Genomic DNA, 22,736 nt, shown 5'->3' with positions numbered 1-22,736 from the left:
AACCCTTCGCTTCTCTCTCTCTCGGGTCCTGGTTTGTGCTGTAGGAGAGGGCAGGGGGGAATCTGCCCCCAGAGCCTTCTCCCACGTTCCTGCTCCTGGGGGAAACAGCTCAGCTCAGCCCAGCCCCAGAGCTCAAGGAAAGACGGACACAAAGCAGCAACAATCAGCACACAGACAGAAAAGTGAAAAGAAAGGAAAGTACAGACATGGCATTTAATGGGGCAACAGTGACAGGGACAAATGAGAGGGGGGCACATGCCACAGCCACCAGGGCTGGACCCTCACCTCTGCCTGGCTGTGCTTTGGGCCCCCTTCCCACGGCCAGGGCTCTGGTTTGGACAGGCACCAGGAACCCGAATACAGAGACAAAGCAGGGCTTGCTGCCTGTTTCAGCACGAGCAGGTGTAAAACAGAGGCTGGAGTTAAAGACTCCCTGGCAAACCCAGCATTCCATGCACTGTTCCTGGTGCTCTGCACGTGCCTGATGCCCGGTGGGTCCTGCCAAGCCCTGTGCCCACAGTCCTGGGCTGTACCCAGCATCATGCTTGCCAGGGCACAGACACCAAGCTGCTTTCCAGAGGGGGATGGCTCACCCAGCCACTCCACTGAGGGGGAAACTGAGGCACGAGGAGGTTAAGGCTGACATTTCCAAGCACAAGATGCTCCAAGCCTTATTCTCAGTGACACCAAGATGCTGCAGATCCTGGTGGTGGTCAGGAGGAATCAGGGGCCCTCGGTGCTCCCCAGAAGTGGGACTGGAAACATCCAAGCCAGGGTTCCAAATCCACAGCCAGTGGGGAACACTGGGGCCAAAACAGCTTTGCTCAGGGACACTCAGCATGTCAAGAGCCCTGGCAGGGCTGACTCCCTGGGGAGACATTTGTGAGCACTGATGGAGCTCAGCCCATGACAGGTCCTCCAAAAATTAAAAGCTTTCCAGGGGAACAGTGTCAGAGTAAACGAGGTTTGCCTTTGCCTGGGAACTATGTCAAACATGGCAGGGGCCATCATTCATCAGCAGAGGTGATTACAGCAGTGTCACATTCATTGGGAACATTGATTGGCACCAGGAGGGGACCAGTCTGGCACATGAGCATTCAACAAGTTGCAGGCACTGCAAAAACCTACCCCAGAGAGTTGCATTTTGGCCACAGAGCAAGAAGGAAAAGGGTTTCCATGGGAGTGGAGAGGGACACCCTCCAGAAGCACCCCCACCATGAAACTGGGCATCCTCAGGGGCAGGAACTGCAGGAGAGGCAGGAATATTGCACACGGACGTGAGGTCAGTCTCCTTGGGGATGGGGAAAGGTGTTTTTTATGGGCATAAAGAAATACCACAAGCACAAAACCCCAAAAGTGGGGAGTGGGGCTGCAGGGTGAAGAACCAGCATCCCTTGGCTGGGGCATCTGTCCCTGCCATGCCAGGAGGATTCAGGGAATGCTGAGGCACCACCGTGTCTCCTGCATGGTGGGACACCTGTCCCACTGTCCTGCCAGGCAGATGTCACCTCCCCCTGCCACGGGGACAGTCCTCTGTCTGGGCTTAGCCACAGGAGCTGGGGGACAGCTGGGTGCAGAGATGCTGGGCCAGAGATGGAAGGGTGAGGCCCCAGGGTGGCTTTGGGGGCCCCAAAGGCTTCTTGCACTCTCCTCCCGAGGGAATGCACATCCCTGCATCCCAGAGCAGCTGGGGCATCACCCAAGCAATGCTCATTCTCCAGCAGAGATGCCAACTGTGTCCCACGGTGGGGCTGAGCTGGGGGCACTTCCCAGAGGGGTGCTGGGTGCTGATGGAGTTTGGAGGGGCCACGCAGGTCCTGCTCATGATGGGGGGCTGCAGCTCAGTGTCCCCAGGTGTAAATTCCCAGCCCTTTACCCCCTCCAAGGTGGGTGCAAGCGGCTCTGCTTGGGGGCACAGCAAATCCTCCCACGTCCTGTGGGAGTGCTGGGGTAAGGAGACACCCTGAGCTGGGCTCAGCCCAGCCTGGCACTGCCCTGGCACCTTGTCCCAGCTGGGATGGGGGGACGGAGCAAGGCTGTCCCTGCAGCACACAGGATGGTTCACAGACACCACCAAACACCTTCCCGCCGTTTGCAAAGCTGAACATAGCAAAGGAATCTGCCTGAAAGCAGAACCCAGCTCAGGGCTCCATTAATACTTTTTCATGCAGTGAGAAAATGAATAAAAGGAAGGAAATAGGGATGTTCTGGTGCCCAGCAGTCTGCTCACCCTGCCCGACTGAGCTTGGTCTGCTCAGAGTCTGGGCTGAGTGAGCCCTCACTGAGCTCCCAAAGGGAAGAGTGGACAGAAAAATGCAGGGAACACGGGAACGGGGAGAGGAAAAGAAGCTACAGCATCCCCTCCAAACAGCAGCCAGCCCACGGAGCTTGGGATACGGGGGGTGGGAGGAGAGGGGGGAAGGCAGATTTTTGGCTTCATTGTTATTGCAGGCTCCCGGGTCCCCGCAATAGTGTACGAGCATGTAAACCTTACAAATCCTCACCTGGGTGGGTGGACACACACACGAGAGACAAAACACAGCAGCAACACTTACAACAAATAAATAAGGATATCGACCGTCGAGATAGGCATATAAAAAAAAAAAAGCCTCACTTTTTTTTCCACCGAAGGGAAAAAAAAAAAAAAAAAAAACCCAAAAAAAAAAAACCAAACCAAAAACCAAAAAACTGCCCCCCCAAAAAAAAAAAAAAAAATAAAATAATATATATCCCTAGTGAGCCGAGCCGGGCTGCCAGCGGCGTCGTGGGCGACGCCAGGACTCTGCTCCCAACCGCCGTCGGTGCCTCGGCTCCCCGGGCACACCCCGGGCACACCCCGGGCACACCCCGGGCGCACCCCGCTACCTTGGGGCTCCTCTGCGGCCGGCTCCCCGCCGGCACAGCCGCAGTCCCATCCGGAGGGAAGGAAAAAGGGAGGGAAGGGGCGAGGAGGCCGAGGGGGCTCTGCCTGCGCCCCCCGGCCCCGAGGTCCTGGACGTTCGCTGCCGCTCAGACCGGGGTCTGGCGCGGGGCTGGGTGGGAAAAGCGGGGTTTGGCGAAGGGCAGCGGCTGGTTCAGAGGGCGGAGAGGGGGTGAGCTCGCGCTTTGAGGGCACTCCTTGCTCGCAGGGCAGGAAGGGAGGCCGGGAGGGACAGGCAAGCTTCGCACGGCGGTGGTCGGATGGCACGGAGAGCATCTTCCCCCAGGCATCTGCAGGAGAGGGTGGAGAAGGGAAAAAGGGTGAGGAGGATGGCCAGAAATCCCTGTGGCCATCTCAGCACACAGCTGGAAACAGAATAGATAGTGAAAATCTCAAAACTCCACCCCACCACCAGGACACTGCCTGGACTGTGATGATCAAAAACACCCCAAGGGACTCTGCACAGCTCCACAGGGCACAGCAAGGAGCAGGGGATGCTCAGCCCAGCACCTGCATGATGCTGTGAACCAGTGTCCCTGACACAGCCGTGCCAAACCAGCTCCAGGGCATAATATAATAAGATCTAAGATAAATAAAACATTTAATAAAATCTGTCTCTGGAGTGTCCACATGCCCCCAGCATGCCAGCTGCCTCCCTGCCTCCTCTGCAGCCACATCTGCTGGTGAGGGCACGAGCTGTGCCTCAGGCAAACCTTTCCATCCCCATGGGATGAGGTCTGAGGGGCTCTGTGATACGGGGAGGACTGGGAGACACTTATCAGAATGGGGGTAACATTCCCCTGGCTGGATTTTGGGGGGATATCCATGTTTTGCTGCTTCAGCAGAGGAGAATCAGCTGCCTGTGCCTGGGGGAGGTGGGAATGGCATGAGGCAAGTGGGAGATGGGCCCCCCAGAGCCCCCGGCACTGCACTCACCGCCGCTCGGCCCCGGGACTATACGAGCCCATCGTAGAGGGAGAGAGCCTGCACGATGGAGGGGTCGGCCTTGGAGCCCTCCTGGAACTCCTGCAGCGTCAGCTTCCCGTCTGCATTCTGCAAAACACTCCTGTGACTGCACTGCTGCACCCAGCTGAGCACCCGGCAGCCCACGCCAGCCCAGACACCCTGCCCACTGCGCTGCCTCAGTTTCCCCACTGAGCCAGCCATGGAGGGGACAATGCCACCCTGGAGACCCTGAAATGGATACAGGGATCCCAGAGGGATGTGGCTATCCCACAGTGATCCTGGCAGCAAAGGGACCTCCTAAATCCCTTGGCCACAGGGAAAAAACCCTCAAGCGTCCTCACCTTGTCCATCATGGCAAAAATCCGATCCACCCTCTTCTCTGGCGTGTTCTCCTCCTCAGGAAGCTCCACTGTGTTTCCCTGCAGCAGCAGCACAGGACTGGGTCACACACCCATCCGTGCCCTGCCTGGAGAGTGTCCCCAGGCGAGGATTGTCCCCCCACACACATCAGGACAGGGGGCAAGGGGACAACACTGGCACCAGAGCCACCCTCAGCAACCAGATCCAGACACTGCCCCGGCCATGATGGCCACAGCCCCCCACCAAAAAAGGCCAGAAGAGGAATTGGGGGTGTTCCAGCATTCCCACAGAGCCGAGCTCCAGCCCAGGAGGGGCTGCTTGCCCCAAGCCACCCTCAGCAACCAGATCCAGACACTGCCCCGGCCATGATGGCCACAGCCCCCCACCAAAAAAGGCCAGAAGAGGAATTGGGGGTGTTCCAGAGAGCCACAGAGCCGAGCTCCAGCCCAGCAGGGACTGCCTGCCCCGTGCCCCCCTGCCCCTCTTACCACCATCTGATAAATGGCATCCACAATGTCCAGCATCTCGTTCCTCGTGATGTACCCGTCGTTGTCCAAGTCGTACAGCTTAAACGCCCCTGCGAGACAGAGCAGCCCCAAGGGGCTGGGACTGCGGCCCCCAGCCTGGACCCTCGTGGGGCTGAGCCCACCCCCATCCCACGGGGAGCACTTACACCTCAGCTTCTCGTCCAGCGTCCCCCGGGAGGTGACCGACAGCGCCTGGATGAACTCCGAAAACTCAATCCTCCCGTCCTGGGGGAGGAAAGGAGGGGTCAGGCTGCTGCTGCCACTGCTGCCCAGCAAAGCCCTCCCTGCCCAGGTATCCCCTCTGGGGGCACATCTGGAAGGCAGCAGGGAGGGAGGAGTGATGCACGTTTATCCCCAGCGCTGTGACCCAGCTGCCGGTGCCCAGCCCACTGGAGAACATCCCGGCAGGAGCAGCCCTGGAATGCAGGGGGCACCACAGGAATGGGCTTCTGGGGCACCAAAACACCACTGCTCCTTTCCTGCTTTGCCACTTCATCACCCTTCCCCATGTAACCTAACTAAAATAAGCACAGGGGCTCACTCCAGCTGCGCTGCTGCAATTTCACACCCCAGGAAGCGCTGGAATATTTTGCTCCTCCGGTGCAAAATTCCAAACCCATCCCACCATCACCACGGGCCCAGCCCCGACCGCCCTGGACCGAGCCTCTGGATGCCAGACTTACTTTGTTCTCATCGAAGACATTGAAAACAAAGGTGGCAAATTTGGTTGGGTCGCCGAAGGGGAAGAACTGCTTGTAGATCTTCTGGAAGCCGGCGGCATCGAGCTGCCCGCTGGGACAGTCCTTGATAAAGCCCTTGTACCTGAGGATGGAGGGCACAGGTGGGCCCAGGAGGGCTCCCCCCTGACATGGGAGGCTCTCCCCAGTGGGCTGGAGCTGGCAAGGTCCCCAGGTGCTCCCTGTGTCACCCGCCCACAGCACCCCAGCCCTGTGGGCACCACAGTGAGGGTGGCAGCGGGGACAAGCAGTGAGTGGCACCAGTGACACCGAGTGATGCCCACTGCACTGCCCCAACCTGCTGCCAGCCCACAAGGGCCACAGCCAGGCTTGTGTTGAACACTGGGACATGGGAGGTGACAGGGACCCACTGCCCAGCCAGGACTGGCAGCGATGCCACGCTGCAGCCGTGCCCTGGCAAAAAACAATGGCACAGGGACCTCTGAGTTCTGTGAGGGTGGCTGGGCACTGGAACAGGCTCCCCAGCAAAGTGGTGATGGCACCAAGCCTGCCAGAGGTCAAGAAGTGTTTGGACAACAGTTTCAGGCACATGAGGTTCTTGGGATGAGCAGGACCATTGGATTTATTCTGATGCTTGAGTCCCTCCCAGCTCAGGATATTCTGTGATAATTTTTGCACGATCCCAAATGAAAGCTGCTCAGAGGAGCTGGGGAGCACAGCAAGGTTCCTGTGTCCTCAGGTGGCACAGCCCAGTCACTTCCAAAACCCATCAATGCTTTAACACCCCAAAAAGCCCTCGGTCCCAGCTCCAGGCTGGACCTGGCTGCTGGAAGGTGCAGCTGAGGCGGGGGGCGCGGGGAAGGGGCTCAGCGGCTCCGTGGGTGTGGGCACCACAAGGGAGCACGAAGGGAGCAGGTGGGACCACAGGGGCATCACGTGGGGTACGGGAATATTATGCAACACATCGCCCAGATCTGTCAGGCGCCCGCTGCAGCGGGACAAGGGCTGGAGGAGGAGGGGAAGGGGGTGGCGAGGTGGGAATCCGAAGTGCCAGTGACATCTTTTTCACGCTGCTGCAGCTATGACTCATCGGGAGGGGGGGAAGGATGAGAGAAAGAGATAAAGAAAGCAAACCTTGGCTGGTGGGATAGCGAGATGAAAGGGAAGCAGTGGCTTTTCTAGGGCGCCGTGTTCGGTGGGGTGGAGGGGATGGAGTGAGAGCTGGGAAGAAACTGTGGATCCCACCCCTGACAGCTGGGACAGCGCCAGCCTCCTGCACCAGGTCACAGCTGGACAGTCCCCGTGTCCCCACTCTCTTTGGCTGCTCGTATGGGGAGGGAAGAGCCACTAGAACCCAGTCCTTGCACAGGGTGTGCAAGGAAAACCCCTCCATTTTCTGGTCTCCCCTCTATGAGGCAGCACCTGCACCCCAGTACAGGTGTGCTGCCCACACCTCCTGCGTGTCCCTCTCTGCCTGGCCAGTGGGGTGGCTGAGTGCCACCAGCTCCTGTCCCCTGCCCACAGCCCCCTGCCCCAGCCAGCTCACCACCACGGCGGGCACTCACCACTGCTGCACCTCCTTCTCTGTGACTGCAAGAGAAAACAGGAGAAAAGAGAAAAAAGAGACAGAAATTTAGTGCTTTTGCAGTGGCAGCTGTTCCTCTGCACGGCCCATCAGTTGCAGTGGCAGCTGTTCCTCTGCACGGCCCATCAGTGAATTCCCTGGGGAATGCTCTGGGGCTCCCAACAATGAATTCCCTGGGGAATGCTCTGAGGCTCCCAACAATGAATTCCCTGGGGAATGCTCTGAGGCTCCCAACAATGAATTCCCTGGGGAATGCCCCAGGGCTCACTTGCTCCATGAGCTGCCAAGCTTTCCCTATGTGGCAGAAACTGCTTTTGGGGCACAGCCCAGGCCAGCCCAGGTGGTCCATGGGGCCAGGGCTGCAGGTGCTGGGGGTCCCCAAAACCAGGGAGACTCCCAAGATGTTTTGTGTTGTGCTCAGGGAGTGCAGAACTACGATGGTCCATGAAAGGGACAAGCTGACCATACCTAGGGAGGATCTGGCCCTGCTGCCTCCTCTTCCCAGAGCCAAAACATCCCTGAAAACATCTGCCAAAACATCTGCCTGGAGGCAGCTCAGGGAAGGGCCTTGCCTGGCTCTGACACACTGAAGGTGGGCACAGCCCCAGGGCTGGCATCCCCCCAGGTACCAGCAGTCTCTGGAGAAACATCACCAAACCCATCCCAGCACACTGGGGAGCCTCACCAGGCTCTGGAAAAATCCCAAATACAGCAAAAACTAGCCAACAGACAGCACTGGCAACCCAAGTGTCCCCAGCCAAGGGACAGCTGCTGAGATGGACAATGTCCTCAGCAGAGGAAAGGCTCTGAGGGGTGCGGGGTGCTGGCACTTGTCACTGCGTGTCCCACTGCAGGAGCTGTGCCTGTGCCTCCCCACAGCGGGGAGCCAGGTGCCAGCAGGTGGGCACAGGGGGGAACGGCCTCTTTTGTCATTTCCTTTGCGTCGTGCATCTAAATAATAATGGAAGAGCCGCAGGTCTGAAAGGCGCGGGGATAATGAGGCGAGTGGAGATGTCAATGTGCAAACGGCTGATAAAAACAGAGACCGAAGACACACCGACAGATGCCAATTACCTTGGATGGCAAGAAAAATAAAGAAAGCAATTTTCCATCAGGAAGATTTGTAACGTGCCCGGCAGAAGGCGTAGAGCTCAGAGGTGAGGGCACACAACGGCCCCCGCCTCATCACCAGCTGGATTCTGGCTCCAGCATCCCTGTCAGCAGGAATTTCTGTGCCCAAGGCTGTCCCCATGCTTTGGAGGGTCCCTCCATCCCAGCACAGGGGTCGCTGAAGGGACAGAGCCTTCCATTCCCCATTTCCCCTGGGGTTCAGCAAGAGCAGCACCCACTGTAGCACCAGGGGGTGTGGGACAGCAGCTCCCCAGGAGAGGGGACACAGGCACAGGGATGCTCAGCAGCTGGGATGAGCACAGGGAGCTTTGGCAGTGCCACAGAAGGGATTTGGAGTGGAGGGCTGGTTTTTTTGGGCACACAGCGGTCTCTTGGCAGGAGGGAGGCAGGAAGGTCATGCTGCATCCAGCAGCCGAGCTGGGGTGGGCTAAAACATCAGTCACAGCAGTTCCAAGGGATTTCCCCATCCAAAAAAAAAAAATAAAGAAAAAAAAAAAAAAAAGATAAAAAAGGGGTTGCACAGAAGCATCCTTCCAAAAGAGAGATGCAGAGTGACATCTCCAGCAGGAGCCTGCACACACCTGCATTGAGACACCAGGCGTGACCTCCACCCTGAGGATGCCCGGGGGATGCCCCAGGCACCGGCTCTGCAGGCCCGAGCACCCAGGAGGGCACCAAGGTGGAAGGAGGAGGATGAGGGTGAGCCCTCGGGGCAGGCAAAATGAAAAAATGAAAATGCACCGAAGCAGCAGCCGGGGCTGCGCTCACAGCTCGGCTCAGCCCCTCCAGGCAAATCGCCTTCTGCTCTCTCTTGTTCGACTGCTTTTCCCCCAACGTGCTATTCTGGGCCCGGGAGCTGCCTTTCAACTCCAGCAGGAAACAATTAAGAAATTTGTGCTTTTTTTAGTCCGGGAGAAATGCTGGTAATGACAGCTCGGGCTGAGGCGGGAGGGAGGGACGGAGCCAGCTCCCCTCGTGCCGCAGGAGATGTGTGATGCTCCCAGGAGAGGCTTTTCCGACGGAGGAAACCGCTCAGGTGCCAGGCTGGAAATCAGCACAGGGCTCCCGATGAGGGATTTGTTAATGTGCACGGGATTTGTTAATGTGCACGGGATTTGTTGATGTGCAGGCTGGCACGGAGCCACACGCAGCCCCATCCCTCCTCCAGCACACCGGCACCGCTGCCTGCCCTCCAGCTTGGGGATCTGCGGGGTTTGTCCCGAGGTGGGAGCACGGCCTCATCTCCCAGCCCTTGGAAAACCACCCAGCCCTGGGTTTGCCCCTCTACTGCCACCAAATCCGCCGTCTGCTCGCAGGGCAGGGAACCGGCCCAGCGCCGACCCGGGTGGCACTGAGCAGCACTGCCTCCTGCACCTGCTGATGGACACACGATGACACCCCGGCTGCCCTTCCCAGCCGCTCCGGCCCTGCTGGGAGGTGACACTCCGAGTGGCACCAACTAGGAACGCTGATGCCCGACAGAGCCTTGGGGACACGCTACTGCGTGCGCGGCGGAGCCACCCGTCCCGAGGCTGGGGACAGAGGACAGCGGCGGGGCCGGGGCTGTCCCGGTGCTCTGCACGGCCGGCAGAGCCCGGCCGGGCTCACGGGCAGCTCCCGTGCAGCGGCAGCTCCCGTGCAGCGGCAGCTGCTGCATTTCCCTCCCGCGGCATCGACTGCGGCACACATCAATCCGCAGCGATGTAAACCTGCACCAGGCGCCTCAAAACAAGGGGGTGACCCAAGCAGCCCCCCCAGAGCAGCCCGGCCGAGCAGGGCCGGGTCCCAGCCCAGCAGGGTCGGGCTCAGCTGCGGGCAGGGCTGTAAATAGCGCACGCAGCAGCTTGTTAGCAGCAGCAGCGTGGCCCGGGCTCCTCGGGGATGAAAGGCGCTAAATGAAGGCAGAGTATTCTCGTTTGTTATGAACAGCGAGGCTGGAAGAGGCCTCGCCGAGCGGGGAGCCCCGGCGCCCAGCCCCGTGCGAAGAACGGAGAGCGGGGACAGGGACACGGACAGGCACCCAGAGCAGCTCGGGAGCTGCCCCACACGGCCAAACCCCGTCCAAGGGCCCTCTCTCTTGGCTGGTCGGTCCCTTCCCACCTCGGGGAGGAAGGTTGCGGCGCCTCGTCTCCCACAGCGCAGAGGGGCAGAGCCTCCGAGCAGCCCCCAGCCCGCTCCGAGCCGCTGCCGGTCCCCACGGCTCCCCCCAAGGCTCCCCCCAGCCCTCTCCCCCCACCTCTCCATCAATCCCAGCGGCACAGGCGAGGACTGACAGCTCCGTCACCACCCGCCCTCCGCGTGCCCCCTCTCCTCCCACCACCCAGCTGCCACTGCAGCAAGAATCAGCTCTGGTTAATCAGTGCTCGAGCCTGTTAATTTGCGTTTGCCAGGCAGAGAGGAGAGGAGGGACCCGGGACTGCAAATCCCCATCCGTGGCCCGGGCGCAGGGAGCTCGCTGGAGGGGACGGGGCGGGAGGAAGGAGGGCAGGAGGAAGCAGGATTCGAATGGCTCGGGAACCCCCGGTCCCGGTGGGATGCATGAGGTGACGCGATGCTCCAGCCCCCCAGGGGCTCGTTTTGTGCTGCCATCCCTGTGTGCAAGGGCAGGGGTTTGGCTGCACCCTGAGCAGGACTGAGCTCAGCTCAGCCCTGTGAGCCAAAACCAAGGGCACGGCTCTGTCCTTGTGCAGGTCTGGGTTCCCGAGGGCTCTGCAAGCACCGGCCCCACGCAGTGAGGAGTCTCCCCCGAGCCCCCACACGTCCCCCCCGTCTCAGCTGCTAGAACAGCACCCTGATCCCGTGGGCACCGCAGCCTTACCAGGGAAACCAGTTAATTATTTCCAGGCACAAAGCGGCTTCCCCCACCGCCACAGGGCACTGCAACCATGCCAGCTCACGGGCCGTGCCAACCCACGGGCAACCGGTCCAGCACCACGCACTGGTCATGCCAGGGGCAGTCCTGGGGCATTTATTCCCCCAGGGACCTGCTGTGGCTCCTCCACAGGGTCCCCGGGCATCCCAGTGTGGGGGAGCCAGCACAGCACCCCAAGATAGGGCTCCCATCGGGTTTGGGGCTGCCTAAACCGGCTCTGGGTGCTCAGAGCAGTGCCCAGGCCGGGGGGAAATGAAGCACCCACAATGGGCGCTCAGGCATGAAGGAATGGGGCATTTATGCACAACTAAGTGGGCACCCATGAGCCAGAGGGGCACTCATGCAAAAACACCCCGGGAGATCGTGCGTGGGCTAATTGGGCACTCGTGCATTAATTATGTGGGTGCTCTTAGGTGAACTAATTGGGTGCTCATGCATGAACTGCCCGGGTGCTGCGGCGGGAGTGAAAGGGCCGCTCACGCACGAACCAGCTGGCGTTCCATGCATCCATTTTTTTGGGCATTCATGAATTCACGGGGCGCCCATGCATGGATTCATTCAGCACTCACACGTCCATTCGCTGGGCACTCCTGCGTGAGCTAATTGGGCACTCATGTGTAAATTAGTGTAATTAGGAGATAACACACTTGTGCACGTACTAATTGGGCACTCAGGTGTGAATGCATCAGGTGCTCATGCATGAATTAATTGGACACTCAGGCATGAGCTAATTGCAGCCACGTGCGCCAATTAATTGGGCACTCATGCATCCACAGCCGGGGCGCTCATGCGCGGAGCAGCAGCGTGCGATCCAGCGGGAATTCGCTGGGCAGCCATGCACAAATGCAGCTGGGTGCTCGTATGCAAATGAACTGTGCGCTCATGCGTGTGTTAATTGGGTGCTCATGCGTGAACTGATTGGGGCGATGCGGACGAGCCCGGGGTGCTCACGCTAAAACAGCCGGGAGCTGCGGGGTGAGCCCCGCACACCCTGCGCTTTATGCCAAACACACCCCGCCCCTCGGCCCGGCGAAACACGCATTTAGGAATTTTTCTGAATAAATCTGACACAAACCGCACCCTCAGCATCATCACAATGTTAACACTGACCGCTTAGGAGCGCCCCGCTCCCTCCCGCCCGGCTCGGCAGCGTGTGCGGGCTCGCTCCGGCTTCCCTCCAGCCCCTGGAGCACAGCGCCAGCATCACGGCCTGAACAGCCCCTGCAGAGCTCGCCCCTGGTCCCTCAGAGCCACCACAGCTCGGTGCAGCTTCACACCTGCAGACACGGACACGGCGAGGGCTGTGGTTTGCACAGGGACACCCAGTGCCAGCCCCTGGCTCTGCAGGGTGAGGTACCTGGGCTAAACACATCCCATTCCAGCTCCAGGCCTTGTCCCTACAAAACACTCAGCCAAGAGCTCGGCAGCAGCCGGTGCAGGTGAGTGCAGCAGCCGTGGGAGCTCATCCAGCCCCCAAACTCGTCTGGTGCAGAACGGGCACCTCCCTGCAGAGAGCCAGAGGCCCTGTATGCCAGGGCTGGCTGGGGGCACCCCTGGCAGCCTGGGCTGTCAGGTGGCTTTGTGCAGTTTGGGGCAGGCAGGGGAAGCACTCAGGGACAGCTGGAGCACCAGCACGAGGTTCTTCCCAGGGCACTGCCCCAGCTCCAGCAGAGCCCAGTGCCACGGGAGCTGCACGGTGGTGGAGGGATGGGGTGAACTCTTGCAGTCCTTCCCTGGGACTGTCCATCAGCCATCCTGGGGCACTCAGAGCTCACTCAGGTCCCTGTTTGATGATGGTAACTTTTAGGATACACCACACATCAGCACTTTGGAAATTTGGATAGTTTGATCCTGATGATGTGGTCTCCTTAAAATTCAGGTTGAACTCCTTAATGATGTCCTAGTCCTGAGCTCTCTGCCAGCTCTGGGGCCACCACACCACCCCTGGCTGGGCTCTGCTGCTGCTCCCAGGGACACAGGGACAGCTCTGGGGCAGAGGCAGTAACACACACTGTGGCACCAGGGTCAGCCCATGCAAACAGCTGATTCTGGAATATGACTGATGGCATTTTCTTCTGCTCCCAGCTCACCCCAACCACTGCTCCCCAGCTCACCCCCGTGCCCATCCCTGCTCCTGGCCACATCACCCACACACCAGGGTGTCCCTGTGTGGGAGCCCATCCCTGCCACATCCCCAAGGGATTTGGGGGCAGCCCCAGCTGCGGGGGCACCAGCACAGCCAGGAACAGTAGGACTTCCCCATTCCAGATTTCCCAGGCTGGCTTCTCTCCCCATCAGACACAGACACCACCAGCACCTCAGCAGGTCTGGGAGCCTCTGAGATGTTTGAGCTCCAGCCTGACAGAGTTCTTGGTGGCATTTGTTACTCTGGGACACGGAGCAGTGCTCACAGCAGCACTGGGGTGTTTGGCACCCTCCTCACCAGGCTGCCATTAGTGGTCTGCCGTGCTCCCAGACTGGATAAACAGGTCCATGAGCAGCTCTCATCTCCCCTGGGGCTGGTACCAACAGGAAAGCCAATATGCAGCTGAAATCCTTTTTAGAGTTTATTAAATATTTAAGGGCCCGACATTAGGCTTTGGAAATTGGGTTTAGGGAAAAAGCAGTAAGTTGTTCTTTGAAGCAAAGGCAGGAGAGGAAGGGCAAAGACAGTGCCTTCATCTGGAAATTAATCAGGCTGAAGCACCCCCACAGCAGGAGCTGGTGGCTGTGGCAGTCTCAGGATTGAATCCCAGCTTCCCCACGAGCCAACACAGCAATGCCTGGAGGGGCAGAGGATTCCCAGTGCTGCTGGGAGCAGGGATGGAGCAGCCCCCCTGCCCGGCCATCCAGGGGCAGCTGTGTCCTGCCACCTGCTTAAATCCATCCCTTGGCCACAGGGATTTCAGGGTGATCTGGCACTGCAAGGCACCATCTCCAACCCAAGGAACAATTCCTGCCCTGGGCAGAGGAGAAAACTCCCCTCTAGACCAGCGTGGCAGTAGGAAGGAAGTGCCTCTGGCTCAGCCATCACTCTCTGGAGCCATGGGAAGGTCAGGAGGATGCTGAAGGCAAAGCCTTGCTGGCAGCAGGGCCACCTCTGCTGCCCTCCTGGTGTCTCTTGCAGGGATCACTGTGCACTGAGGGGTGACACAGAGACCCAGAGCAGCTCTACCAGTCCAGCCATGGATCAGAAGATGCTGGAGAAACAGGTGGATGAAGCACAGGTAGCTCTCCTTCCAGCAGGAGGTGTGGGGAGGGAGCCCTGTGCTGGCAGCACCGGGCTGGGAACTCATGGCAGTGATGGAAGTGACACAAACCATGCCCTGGGGCTGAGCCCCCATGGCCACCCCTGCCCAGGGCATGAACCCTGACTTCCCTTGACATCCAGCTCCCTAGAAGATCCAGGAGAACAAGGAGGAACAAAGTGACCCCACAAATGTCACCCTGATAACAGAGTGAGCGTGCCCACGGGCTCCTCCCTGAAGCAGCCGCTTCCTTTGATGCCTTCAGAGCTTCTTGTTTCACAACCTTAATTATAGCGGCAGCAGCAAAGGTCAGGAGAGTGGTTAAGCAGATCCATTAACATGTCAGGGGATAAATGAAATGTGATTCTTGTGATGCTGGAGCAGAGCAGTGAGCGTGGCCGGCGGGGACGGCTGCTCCGCTCTGCCGCAGAAAAACCCTCAGGGTGTGGGTCGTGTCTGCCCCTTCCCACCCTGGCACTGCAAGAACCTCCCAGAGACTGCAGGGACTCCTCAAAACTTGCTTTTGAAACCCCAAAACTTGTTTTGCTTGCATCTACCTATGGAGCCCCAGGCCCACATGCGTGCTCTGGGTCGGATTCACTGGGAACAGGTTGGGTTGCCTTGGAGAAGGAGCTGGAGATGCCTCCAGGGCACCACAGTCCTCCAGAGGCAGCACAGCAGGTCCACACTGTCCTTGCAGTGAACCTGCACCACAGCAACCCCCTGCACAGCTCTGGCTTACACGTGGCTGCAGCAAAACAAACAAACTCCAGCCCCTGGGCATCCCTCTGGCACCTCCTGCCCATCGTCCTGCCCCAGTGCCCAAACCAACTCGGCCTTGGGCACTTCCAGGGATGGAGCAGCCACAGCTTCTCTGGGCAGCCTGTGCCAGGGGGCCTCACTACCCTCACAGGGAAGAATTTCTTTCTGATATCCCATCTAGCCCTGCTCTCTGCCAGTTTGAAGCCATTCCTGCCCAATGTGTCACTCCAAGCCCTGTTAAAAGTCACCCACAGTGACAATTTCACCCAGCCTTTGCCTCTGAGGGATAACGGGTCCGTAGCCACCTGGCCAGCTCACCCTGCTTTCTGCTGGATGAGCAACAGGAGGGATTTCAACACAAACCAACCTGGCAGAGATACCCAGTGCCTGGGGCCAAACACTTCTGAGGCTAAAAATAAACCAGCAGCAGGGGGGAGGACCAAGATCTCTCCTCTGCTCCTGCCCACTGCCCCAGCCAGCACATTTCCTCAGCACTGGGGGGGCATGATGGAGCAAAGCCCCAGCCTGGCTCAGCCAGCAAGGAACCAATCCATTTTCCTGGCTGAAAACTGCTGCAATCGTAGAATTTCCTTTCCTTTCCCAGAGAATTCCACCCGCCACCACATACCCCCGTAACTACAAATCAATATGTTTATAGTTTGCTCTTAAACTAATGCCCTTTAATTCCCTGCATTACTGTCGAGCAATGGAGCCAATTTTGTGGCTTATTGTGAAAGAGCAGAAAATGATGATGCTGGAGTGAGTTTAAAATCCACAAAATAGATCACAGTGGGTGGGATGCGGTTCTTGGGAAAAGAGCATCTTCCTCGCACCCACTCTGCAGCCTGGCTGTCATTTTGGCACCCTCACCGTGGCTCCCACACCTTCACCTGAGCCCCACTGTGGGCTCAGGAGCAGCAGGAGCACCGTCCCCAGCCATGCTGACCCCAGCCTGGCCCCAGAGCCACGCTGCTGCACCGGCAGAGCTCTGAGCATGCCTGATTGCTCAGCTCTTGCAGCCTCAAAAATAACACAGAGCCACTTCTGGACATGGGCAAGAGCTGTGCACAGGGAACCCTGAAAGCCAACCTTCCCCAAAATGACTGGGAAAAAGAGCTAAAAGGTGCTCTTCTGAAACAAGTGTTCATTTTTAAAACTGCTTTGTGATTTTAAGGGTTCCTGGGCTGGGAATGTTGCTGTGAGTAGGGACATTCAGAACTGTGTTTTTCTCCCAGTTTCTCTCCCCAAAGCAAGTCCTCTCCACCCAGGACATGTTTTGTGCACCCACAACTGCAGGCGTGCACGTCACACACTCCATTCAGGCTGCAGTCACACCTCAGGACCTTCATAAACCTCCAGCTGAGCAGAACCCTCTGACTGTGGCCCCACAAGGTTCTTAAACACAATCCCAAATCCTACTGTGGCCCTAAGCCGTGAGCACCTGGCCCAAGTTAAGCTCAGGTTTAAATCCCCACGGAAGAGGATGTGATCCAGGGAGGACGGTGGTTCCTAAAAGTCTCGGGAGTTATCACCTCCTAGGACACACCACCAAACTGCATCTCTGAGCTACCCCAACGAGGCATCAGAAGGATTAATAAATTAATCATTATTAAGCACTTTTCAATGACAGGATCTGTGAAAGCACAACGAATTACATAATTTATTATTCAGTATTGTTATCACTCCACATTGACTTCTCCTGCACGCTCCTGTGTGGCACCAGCCTGGTCTCCAAGGAGGGTAAAACAGCCCTGCAGCCTGGCTGTCCCCACCAGCACTATTCCAGCACCTGGCAGACGGTGGAGCTTGGCATTGCCAGGTATTCCTGGGCACTCAGGTGCCCAGAGACACAGAAAGGCACACGGAGATGGGTCCAAACCAACAGGACTTGGGCAGCCGGCGCTTCAAAGAAGCCCTTCTGCGCCTTTAGGTGTCCAAGTGCCATTAAAATCTGGCCCCCAGCACTGGAAGTCGGGAGCAGAGTGGGGAGGGGAGCCAAGGGATGAGGTTTCCAGGCTCCTGCCTTTCCATGTCCAGTTCCCAGCAGGGCCTGGGACAGCCTGCTCTGAATGCACACAGGAAAATATTTCTGCAGCTCACGGAGGCCGTTGACGGCTGCCCTGCGGCATCCTCAGCTCAGCCTCCCTGCCCACAGCTGCCCTGGCACCTGAGCCCTCCCTGCTCCTCTCCTGCCTGCTCCCATCTCCTGCTTTTCCCAGGATTGCTGCAGCTGAGGCGAGGCCAGAGAAACACCACAAATAGGAGATGGAGAGCTCAGAGAGGACAAGGGACACAAGAAGCCACCAGGCACTGAAGAGCACTGAGGGGAAGCAGATGTCTTCTGTGTCCCATGGAGGAGATAAATTAGCAGAAAAGCCATGTGGGGCAAGGAGAGGGGGTGACATTTCCCTCTGATCCTGCAGAACTCAGAGGGGCCTTTTTGGTATTTGTTCTGTGTGGAAATCCACACAAGCAGAAAATGATGCAATGGAAGGAAATCCCAGCGTGGGAGAAGCCCCTCACGTACCACAGCCACGGCTCAGGCTGCCACGGGAACCTCCCTGGGAGAAATGCAGGCTGCCATCAGCTTGGGCTGCTAGAGACATCTGCCCAGGGCAGGGACACAAGGCAGGGACACACAAGGCAGGGACAGCACCTGCTCAGCAATGTGGCAGGACATGGGACAGGCAGCACAGGCCAGGGATGCTCTCCTGTGTGTCTGCCAGAAACGTGCCTAAATATCAACATGCTGTGGAAAGAAAAAACCTTTTCCAAGCAGGCCCCCAGAAATTCTTGAGCAGGCCATGGCTTTGTGTGTAAGACTGTCCCCTGCTCCTGCTGTTCCACCAGCCACAGCACAGGGCTCTGGATCAGTTCCTCCCAGTGCAGCCCTGCCCTCCTACCTGCCTCTCCTCTGCCTGGCTTCCCCAAAACACAGAAGGAAATTGGGATCTTTCCAATCTCCCATGGTCTGAAGATAAACCAGAGGCTCTCAGCTGTGCCTGGGAGGGCCCTGTAAAGTCTTCACCAGACAAGGGAATGCACGCTCGCCTTGACAGCTGCAGAAAAGGGGCAGAGGCACACAGCAAAAGTAATTAATCCCAGAGATGAGAGGTGGAATGAGCAGAGCTCAACAAACAGACCCTGGAATTAGTGACAGCTCTCCCTGACAGGCACCACACAGCAGCCACATGCTGCTGGGGCACGTTGGGATGCTGCACCAGACTCCAGCCACGCACAAGGCCACGTGCTGCTGGGTGCTGCTGCCTCACCTGCACAGGTACAGGAATCTTTGAAAAGAGGCAGTGAGAGGTCCAGAGCAGGCAGGAAAGTCTCCAGACAGACTGGAAACTCATTGAGGGAGGGATCAGAGGACCACAATCTTTCTTGGGAAGGATGCAGTAGAAAGGGGAGGGCACCCAAAAGAGAGGAGCAGAAAGTTGGGAATGAAGTGATTCAAAAAAGCAATGACCTGCTGACCTTAAGAGACATCCCTGTGCCCAAAGATGTTGGTTTCACCAGCGCTGTGTTTGGCTGGCTTTGGCTGCCAGTGAGACATGGGCACCACTGCCTGTGTGCCCCGCGTCAGCCCCACTGGTGCCAGCACCTTCCTGGGCAGAGGAGCCACCCCGGGTGTGCAGAAAGCCCAGCACACGGGAGATCACCAGCACACAGGGCTGTGCTGGGGCTGGCAGCTCCCAGGTTCCTCTCCATGGGAGATCAGGTGGGCAGAGCGGCTGCGAACCGCGGGGATTGCAGCACGGCACCGCCGGCACCGGCCCGGCGCGGCTGCCTCGCCGTGGGCGACAGCTGCAGTGAGGACACCAAACCCAGCTCGGCTCCAGCGGGGGCCATGCCCACCTGGCACTGCCACCTTCCCACGCCTTCCTGCCCCCGAGCACTTCGAGGAAGCCCAGCCGGGGCAGCCCAGGCTCTGCCACCATCACAGGCGGCTTGGCAATGCGGACATGCCCCCGGCGCCTGCCCTGCCGCCCGCTGCCGGCTGTGCCACGGCACAGAGCAGCCCCGCGTGTAGGGTTGTGCAATGCACCAGTATTGCCTCTTCTCCATATGGGAGAACTTGCTGCATCCTAATCTATTGCCTTTTTGGGTAAGCGCTGCCGTGGGACTGCAGCAATGACAGCGGGGAGAGCTCGCAGGTCTGCTGCACGTTTGGGGAATATCTGCGACCTGAGAGCGGGGAGGCAAACTTGAGCCACCAAAGCCTTCGTTTCCTTTGTGCATCCTTCAGGGAAAAAAATGATTTTGCTAAAACTGGATGGCTGAGGCACCAGCCACGTTAATTAGATTACGGTGGAGGTCCAGACGGGAAAGCCACTCGTTCAGAAAATCAGGTTATTAAACCGATACTGAGATACTCAGATAAATATCGAACTCGCCGGTGTCGGGCTCTTCTCTCCACTTCAGAGCGCAATAACAAAGGGAACCCCTCCAACTAACGCACCCAAACTTTGGAAGCCACCCAGAGGCTCGGCACCCCGCTCCGGGAGCTGCTGCCGGGCTCCGGGGAGGCAGCGCGGGGAGCTCAACCCCCGCGGCGGGCCCTGGGTACCGGGCACGGGGGAAGGATGCTCGGGGCAGGGCCGGGGGGCGGCGGGGGAGGGCGCGATGCTCCGCGGGCAGGATGCGGCCCTGGCCCCGCCGTTCCCGGAGGCTCAGAAATAGGCCACGGAGGATGGTTTTTGTAAAAAAACCCAGCGCGTTCCCCTGGCTCGCTGCCCCTCTCCGTGTCTCTGCTGCCTTATGGGTTTTTTCCTCCTCCCAGGCCAATCCCTGAATTCTTCCAACAAAGCCCGGCCGAGCCTGCGCCCTCCCCGGGAGCGGCCCCGCAGGAGCCGCCGCTCGCCGCGGCACCGAGCCGGGGGACGGCGGGGCCGGGCGGCAGCGCGGACCCCATCGCACCCCCGGCATCCCCCCGGCAGCCCCCCGGGCACTCACAGTACGTTTTCCTGGTCAGCTCTTCCACAACTTCAGGCTTCAACTTGCTGTTGGATTTGCCCATGGTGGCGGCAGCGCCTCTGAGCCCGCCGCCTCCCGGCCTCGCTGCGGGGCACGGAGCGGCGGGGCCGCTGCCTCGCTGGGGCTCCCGGCCCGGCTACATCCCGCGGGGGGCGGCGGCGAGGGGGGCGGAGGGGTCTTTGTTGGCGGGGTTTGGCCGCAGAGCCGCGCTGCGGGGCCGCGCTGCGTGTGCGTGTCCGTGTCCGTGTGCGTGTCCGCGGCTCCACGCGCCCTCCCCGCCCTCCGCCGGGAATGGGGATGGATGGGGATGGGGATGGGGAGGGGGCTCCGCACGGCCCCGCCGCTCCCAAAGGCGGGAGGACCCCCGAGGGAGGGGGGATTCCAGAGCGGCCCCGCCGCCGGGACCCCCCCGAGCCGCCCCGCAGGGATGGGCGGAAACACTCGGAGGGAAATGTCGGGAATCGGGGTCCTGCCGGGGGGGGCTGATGGCAGCGGGGGGATGAGGAGAAGGGGGGCTGGCGGTGGAACACAGCCTGGAGCAAGGCTGAGCTCGCAGTCCGGGGGTGACCTTGGTGGGACATCAACACCTCCAGTTGTAGAAGCATTTTCCAACCCCTGGGTTCCCCAGATGAAGAGGGGTTTATTCCCCACGTGGAGGAGTCAGATCCATGTGGGTCCCTTTCCACTCAGGATGTTCAGGCTGAGAGCTGGGTTTGTTCAGCCCGGGAAGAAAAGGCTCTGTGAATACCTTAGAGCCCCTTCCAGTGCCTAAAGGGGCTCCAGGAGAGCTGGAGAAGGACTTTGGACAAGGTCATGAAGGGGCTGGAGGAAGGGGGAATGGCTTCACACTGACAGGGGGCAGGGTTTAGATTAGGTATCAGGAAGAAATTCTTCTCTCTGGGGGTGGTGAGGCCCTGGCACAGGTTTCCAAAAGAAACTGTGGCTGCCCCATCCCTGGAAGTGTGCAAGGCCAGCAATCTGGTTTACTGGAAGGTCTCCCTGCCTGGAAAGAGGGTTGGACTAAATGATCTTTAGGGTCCCTTCCCACCCAAACCCTTCTGTGATTTTACCATTCTCTCACACCAGGGCTCCTCTGAGCTTTCACACACTCTGCAATGTGTACATAGAGAGAAGAAGTTCAATCACTTCAAAAGCCCCACAGATCCAGCCTACAGCGGGTTTGTGGTGCAGCCAGGAAACCATACAAGTGTTAAAAGCAGCAGCACCCGGCTTTTCCCCACCTCAAACCCATGCAGGGCTTTGTGCCTCCACAGCAGCTCGGTGTCTGTGTGCAGTCATTAGCTGTACTGATGCACACGATAAATACACTTTTCTTCCTGCCTGTGTTGCAATGAGGGCCCTGCTGGAGCTGCCTGGGCATGCCTGGACTCCCGTGGTAGCAACCAAAGAGGGGGAAAAATCTGTGCCTGGATACAGCAAAACCTGTCTGTGGGGCTGTGGGGAGCCCAACACAACACACATGGGGTGTTTGCAGAGGACACAGAGGAGCACAGCTGACACAGCACTGCTCTTTGCACCTTTATTGTTTTTAACCAGCCAAACGTTGCCTGACACTCACTTCTCCAGGGATACATTCCCCAAGTGGATGTTTCTGAAACGCCTCGTCCTCCATTACCCAGCCTCACACAAACGAGCTCATTAAGGCAGAAGAGGATAAAAACACCATCACCACGTCCCAGCAGCAGCACAGCCTGGGGATGAGCTGGAGGGATGGCACTGAGCACAGGGGACTGGCAGCACGTGGCAGGCAGAGCTCTGTCAGGCCGTGTCTCCCCTGCAGCATCCCTCCCAGTCGCTTCCAGCATTTGCATGGCTTTTAGGGACAAAGGCCTGCCTGCGACTCCAACAGGCCTCAGATTCCAGTCTAGCTCCCAAATGTGCTGCAAAAACACCCTGTGTAGCCCCTTCTTTGCTGCCCATCAGCAAAACTCCAATTTCTGCAGTATTTCCCTTCATCTGTGCTCCCTGGGCTGCAGCCACACGCAGCAGGGGTGTCCTTTTGTGTGCAGAGCATGACCTGTCAGTGCCCGGCTGGGGGGCCAGCGAGGTCCCAGACCTTCCCTGCACTGCACAGCCATCCTAGCACAGGCTCTGCTGCTGCAAAACTCATGTTGAAAGGATTTAATTCTATTTAAAACTCTGCCTCCCTCACGCAAAATGCTGAGGAGAGAACTCAAATCACACAGACGAGAGGAGAAAAGTAATCGGAAACTATGCAAGCCAGTCACTTTCACTTCCCAATTATTAACTTTAACCCTATTACTGTTTAAATAACAACCCTAGTGACATTTTCTAGAATGAAGTGACATTTCTACAGGCAGAGAAACACAGCCCAAGCCTGGAAAAACTCCTGGGGCCGACAGGATTGAAATCTGAACAGCGACTGGGACACAAAACAATCGTGCCCAGCTGAATGTGGTCAGCGTGCCCGGGAAGGAGCCGGGTTGTTTGCTCAGAGGAAAATCCACTGCACGCCACTCCTTGAGAGTAGTTTTGCTTTATAAATGCCCCTGGCTTTCTCTTCCAAGACAGACCTCAGGCTTTGCTCGCATCTCACACCACCAGCAACTGCAGGACGAGCTCAGAGCCAGCCCAGGCGTGACCCGGGCTGGCTTTTTGATTAAGCAGCGTGTGCTTGCAGGGCTTCCGCTGTCTGATCCACACAG

The 22,736-nt window shown here is 58.7% G+C and overlaps 1 protein-coding gene across 1 annotated transcript; it reads right to left on the bottom strand.

Annotated features, from left to right (window-relative positions):
- Positions 1 to 2,693: 2,693 nt before the first annotated feature.
- On the bottom strand, positions 2,694 to 20,337 carry NCS1 (neuronal calcium sensor 1). The gene is made up of 8 exons (XM_039720229.1): positions 20,029 to 20,337; positions 7,037 to 7,061; positions 5,457 to 5,595; positions 4,920 to 4,998; positions 4,735 to 4,823; positions 4,228 to 4,305; positions 3,857 to 3,973; positions 2,694 to 3,210 (listed from the first exon to the last, which is right to left on the bottom strand). Exons 1-7 carry the CDS (start codon positions 20,090 to 20,092, stop codon positions 3,875 to 3,877), a joined length of 573 nt encoding a protein of 190 aa, XP_039576163.1. The 5' UTR covers positions 20,093 to 20,337; the 3' UTR covers positions 2,694 to 3,210; positions 3,857 to 3,874.
- Positions 20,338 to 22,736: the final 2,399 nt, after the last annotated feature.

The sequence above is a fragment of the Passer montanus genome, unplaced genomic scaffold (genome assembly GCF_014805655.1).
Source record: "Passer montanus isolate IOZ18808 unplaced genomic scaffold, ASM1480565v1 scaffold43, whole genome shotgun sequence".
Classification (NCBI taxonomy): Eukaryota; Metazoa; Chordata; class Aves; order Passeriformes; family Passeridae; genus Passer; species Passer montanus.
This window is presented reverse-complemented; position numbering and strand designations above follow the sequence as displayed.

Excerpts from the sequence above, each read along its gene's own strand:
- NCS1 (XM_039720229.1), bottom strand. The coding sequence starts at position 20,092 with ATGGGCAAATCCAACAGCAAGTTGAAGCCTGAAGTTGTGGAAGAGCTG. Across the intron at positions 4,306-4,734 it reads ATGCCATTTATCAGATGGTG|GGAAACACAGTGGAGCTTCC; the intron begins GTAAGAGGGGCA and ends CTGCTGCTGCAG. Across the intron at positions 3,974-4,227 it reads TTTTTGCCATGATGGACAAG|AATGCAGACGGGAAGCTGAC; the intron begins GTGAGGACGCTT and ends AGTGTTTTGCAG.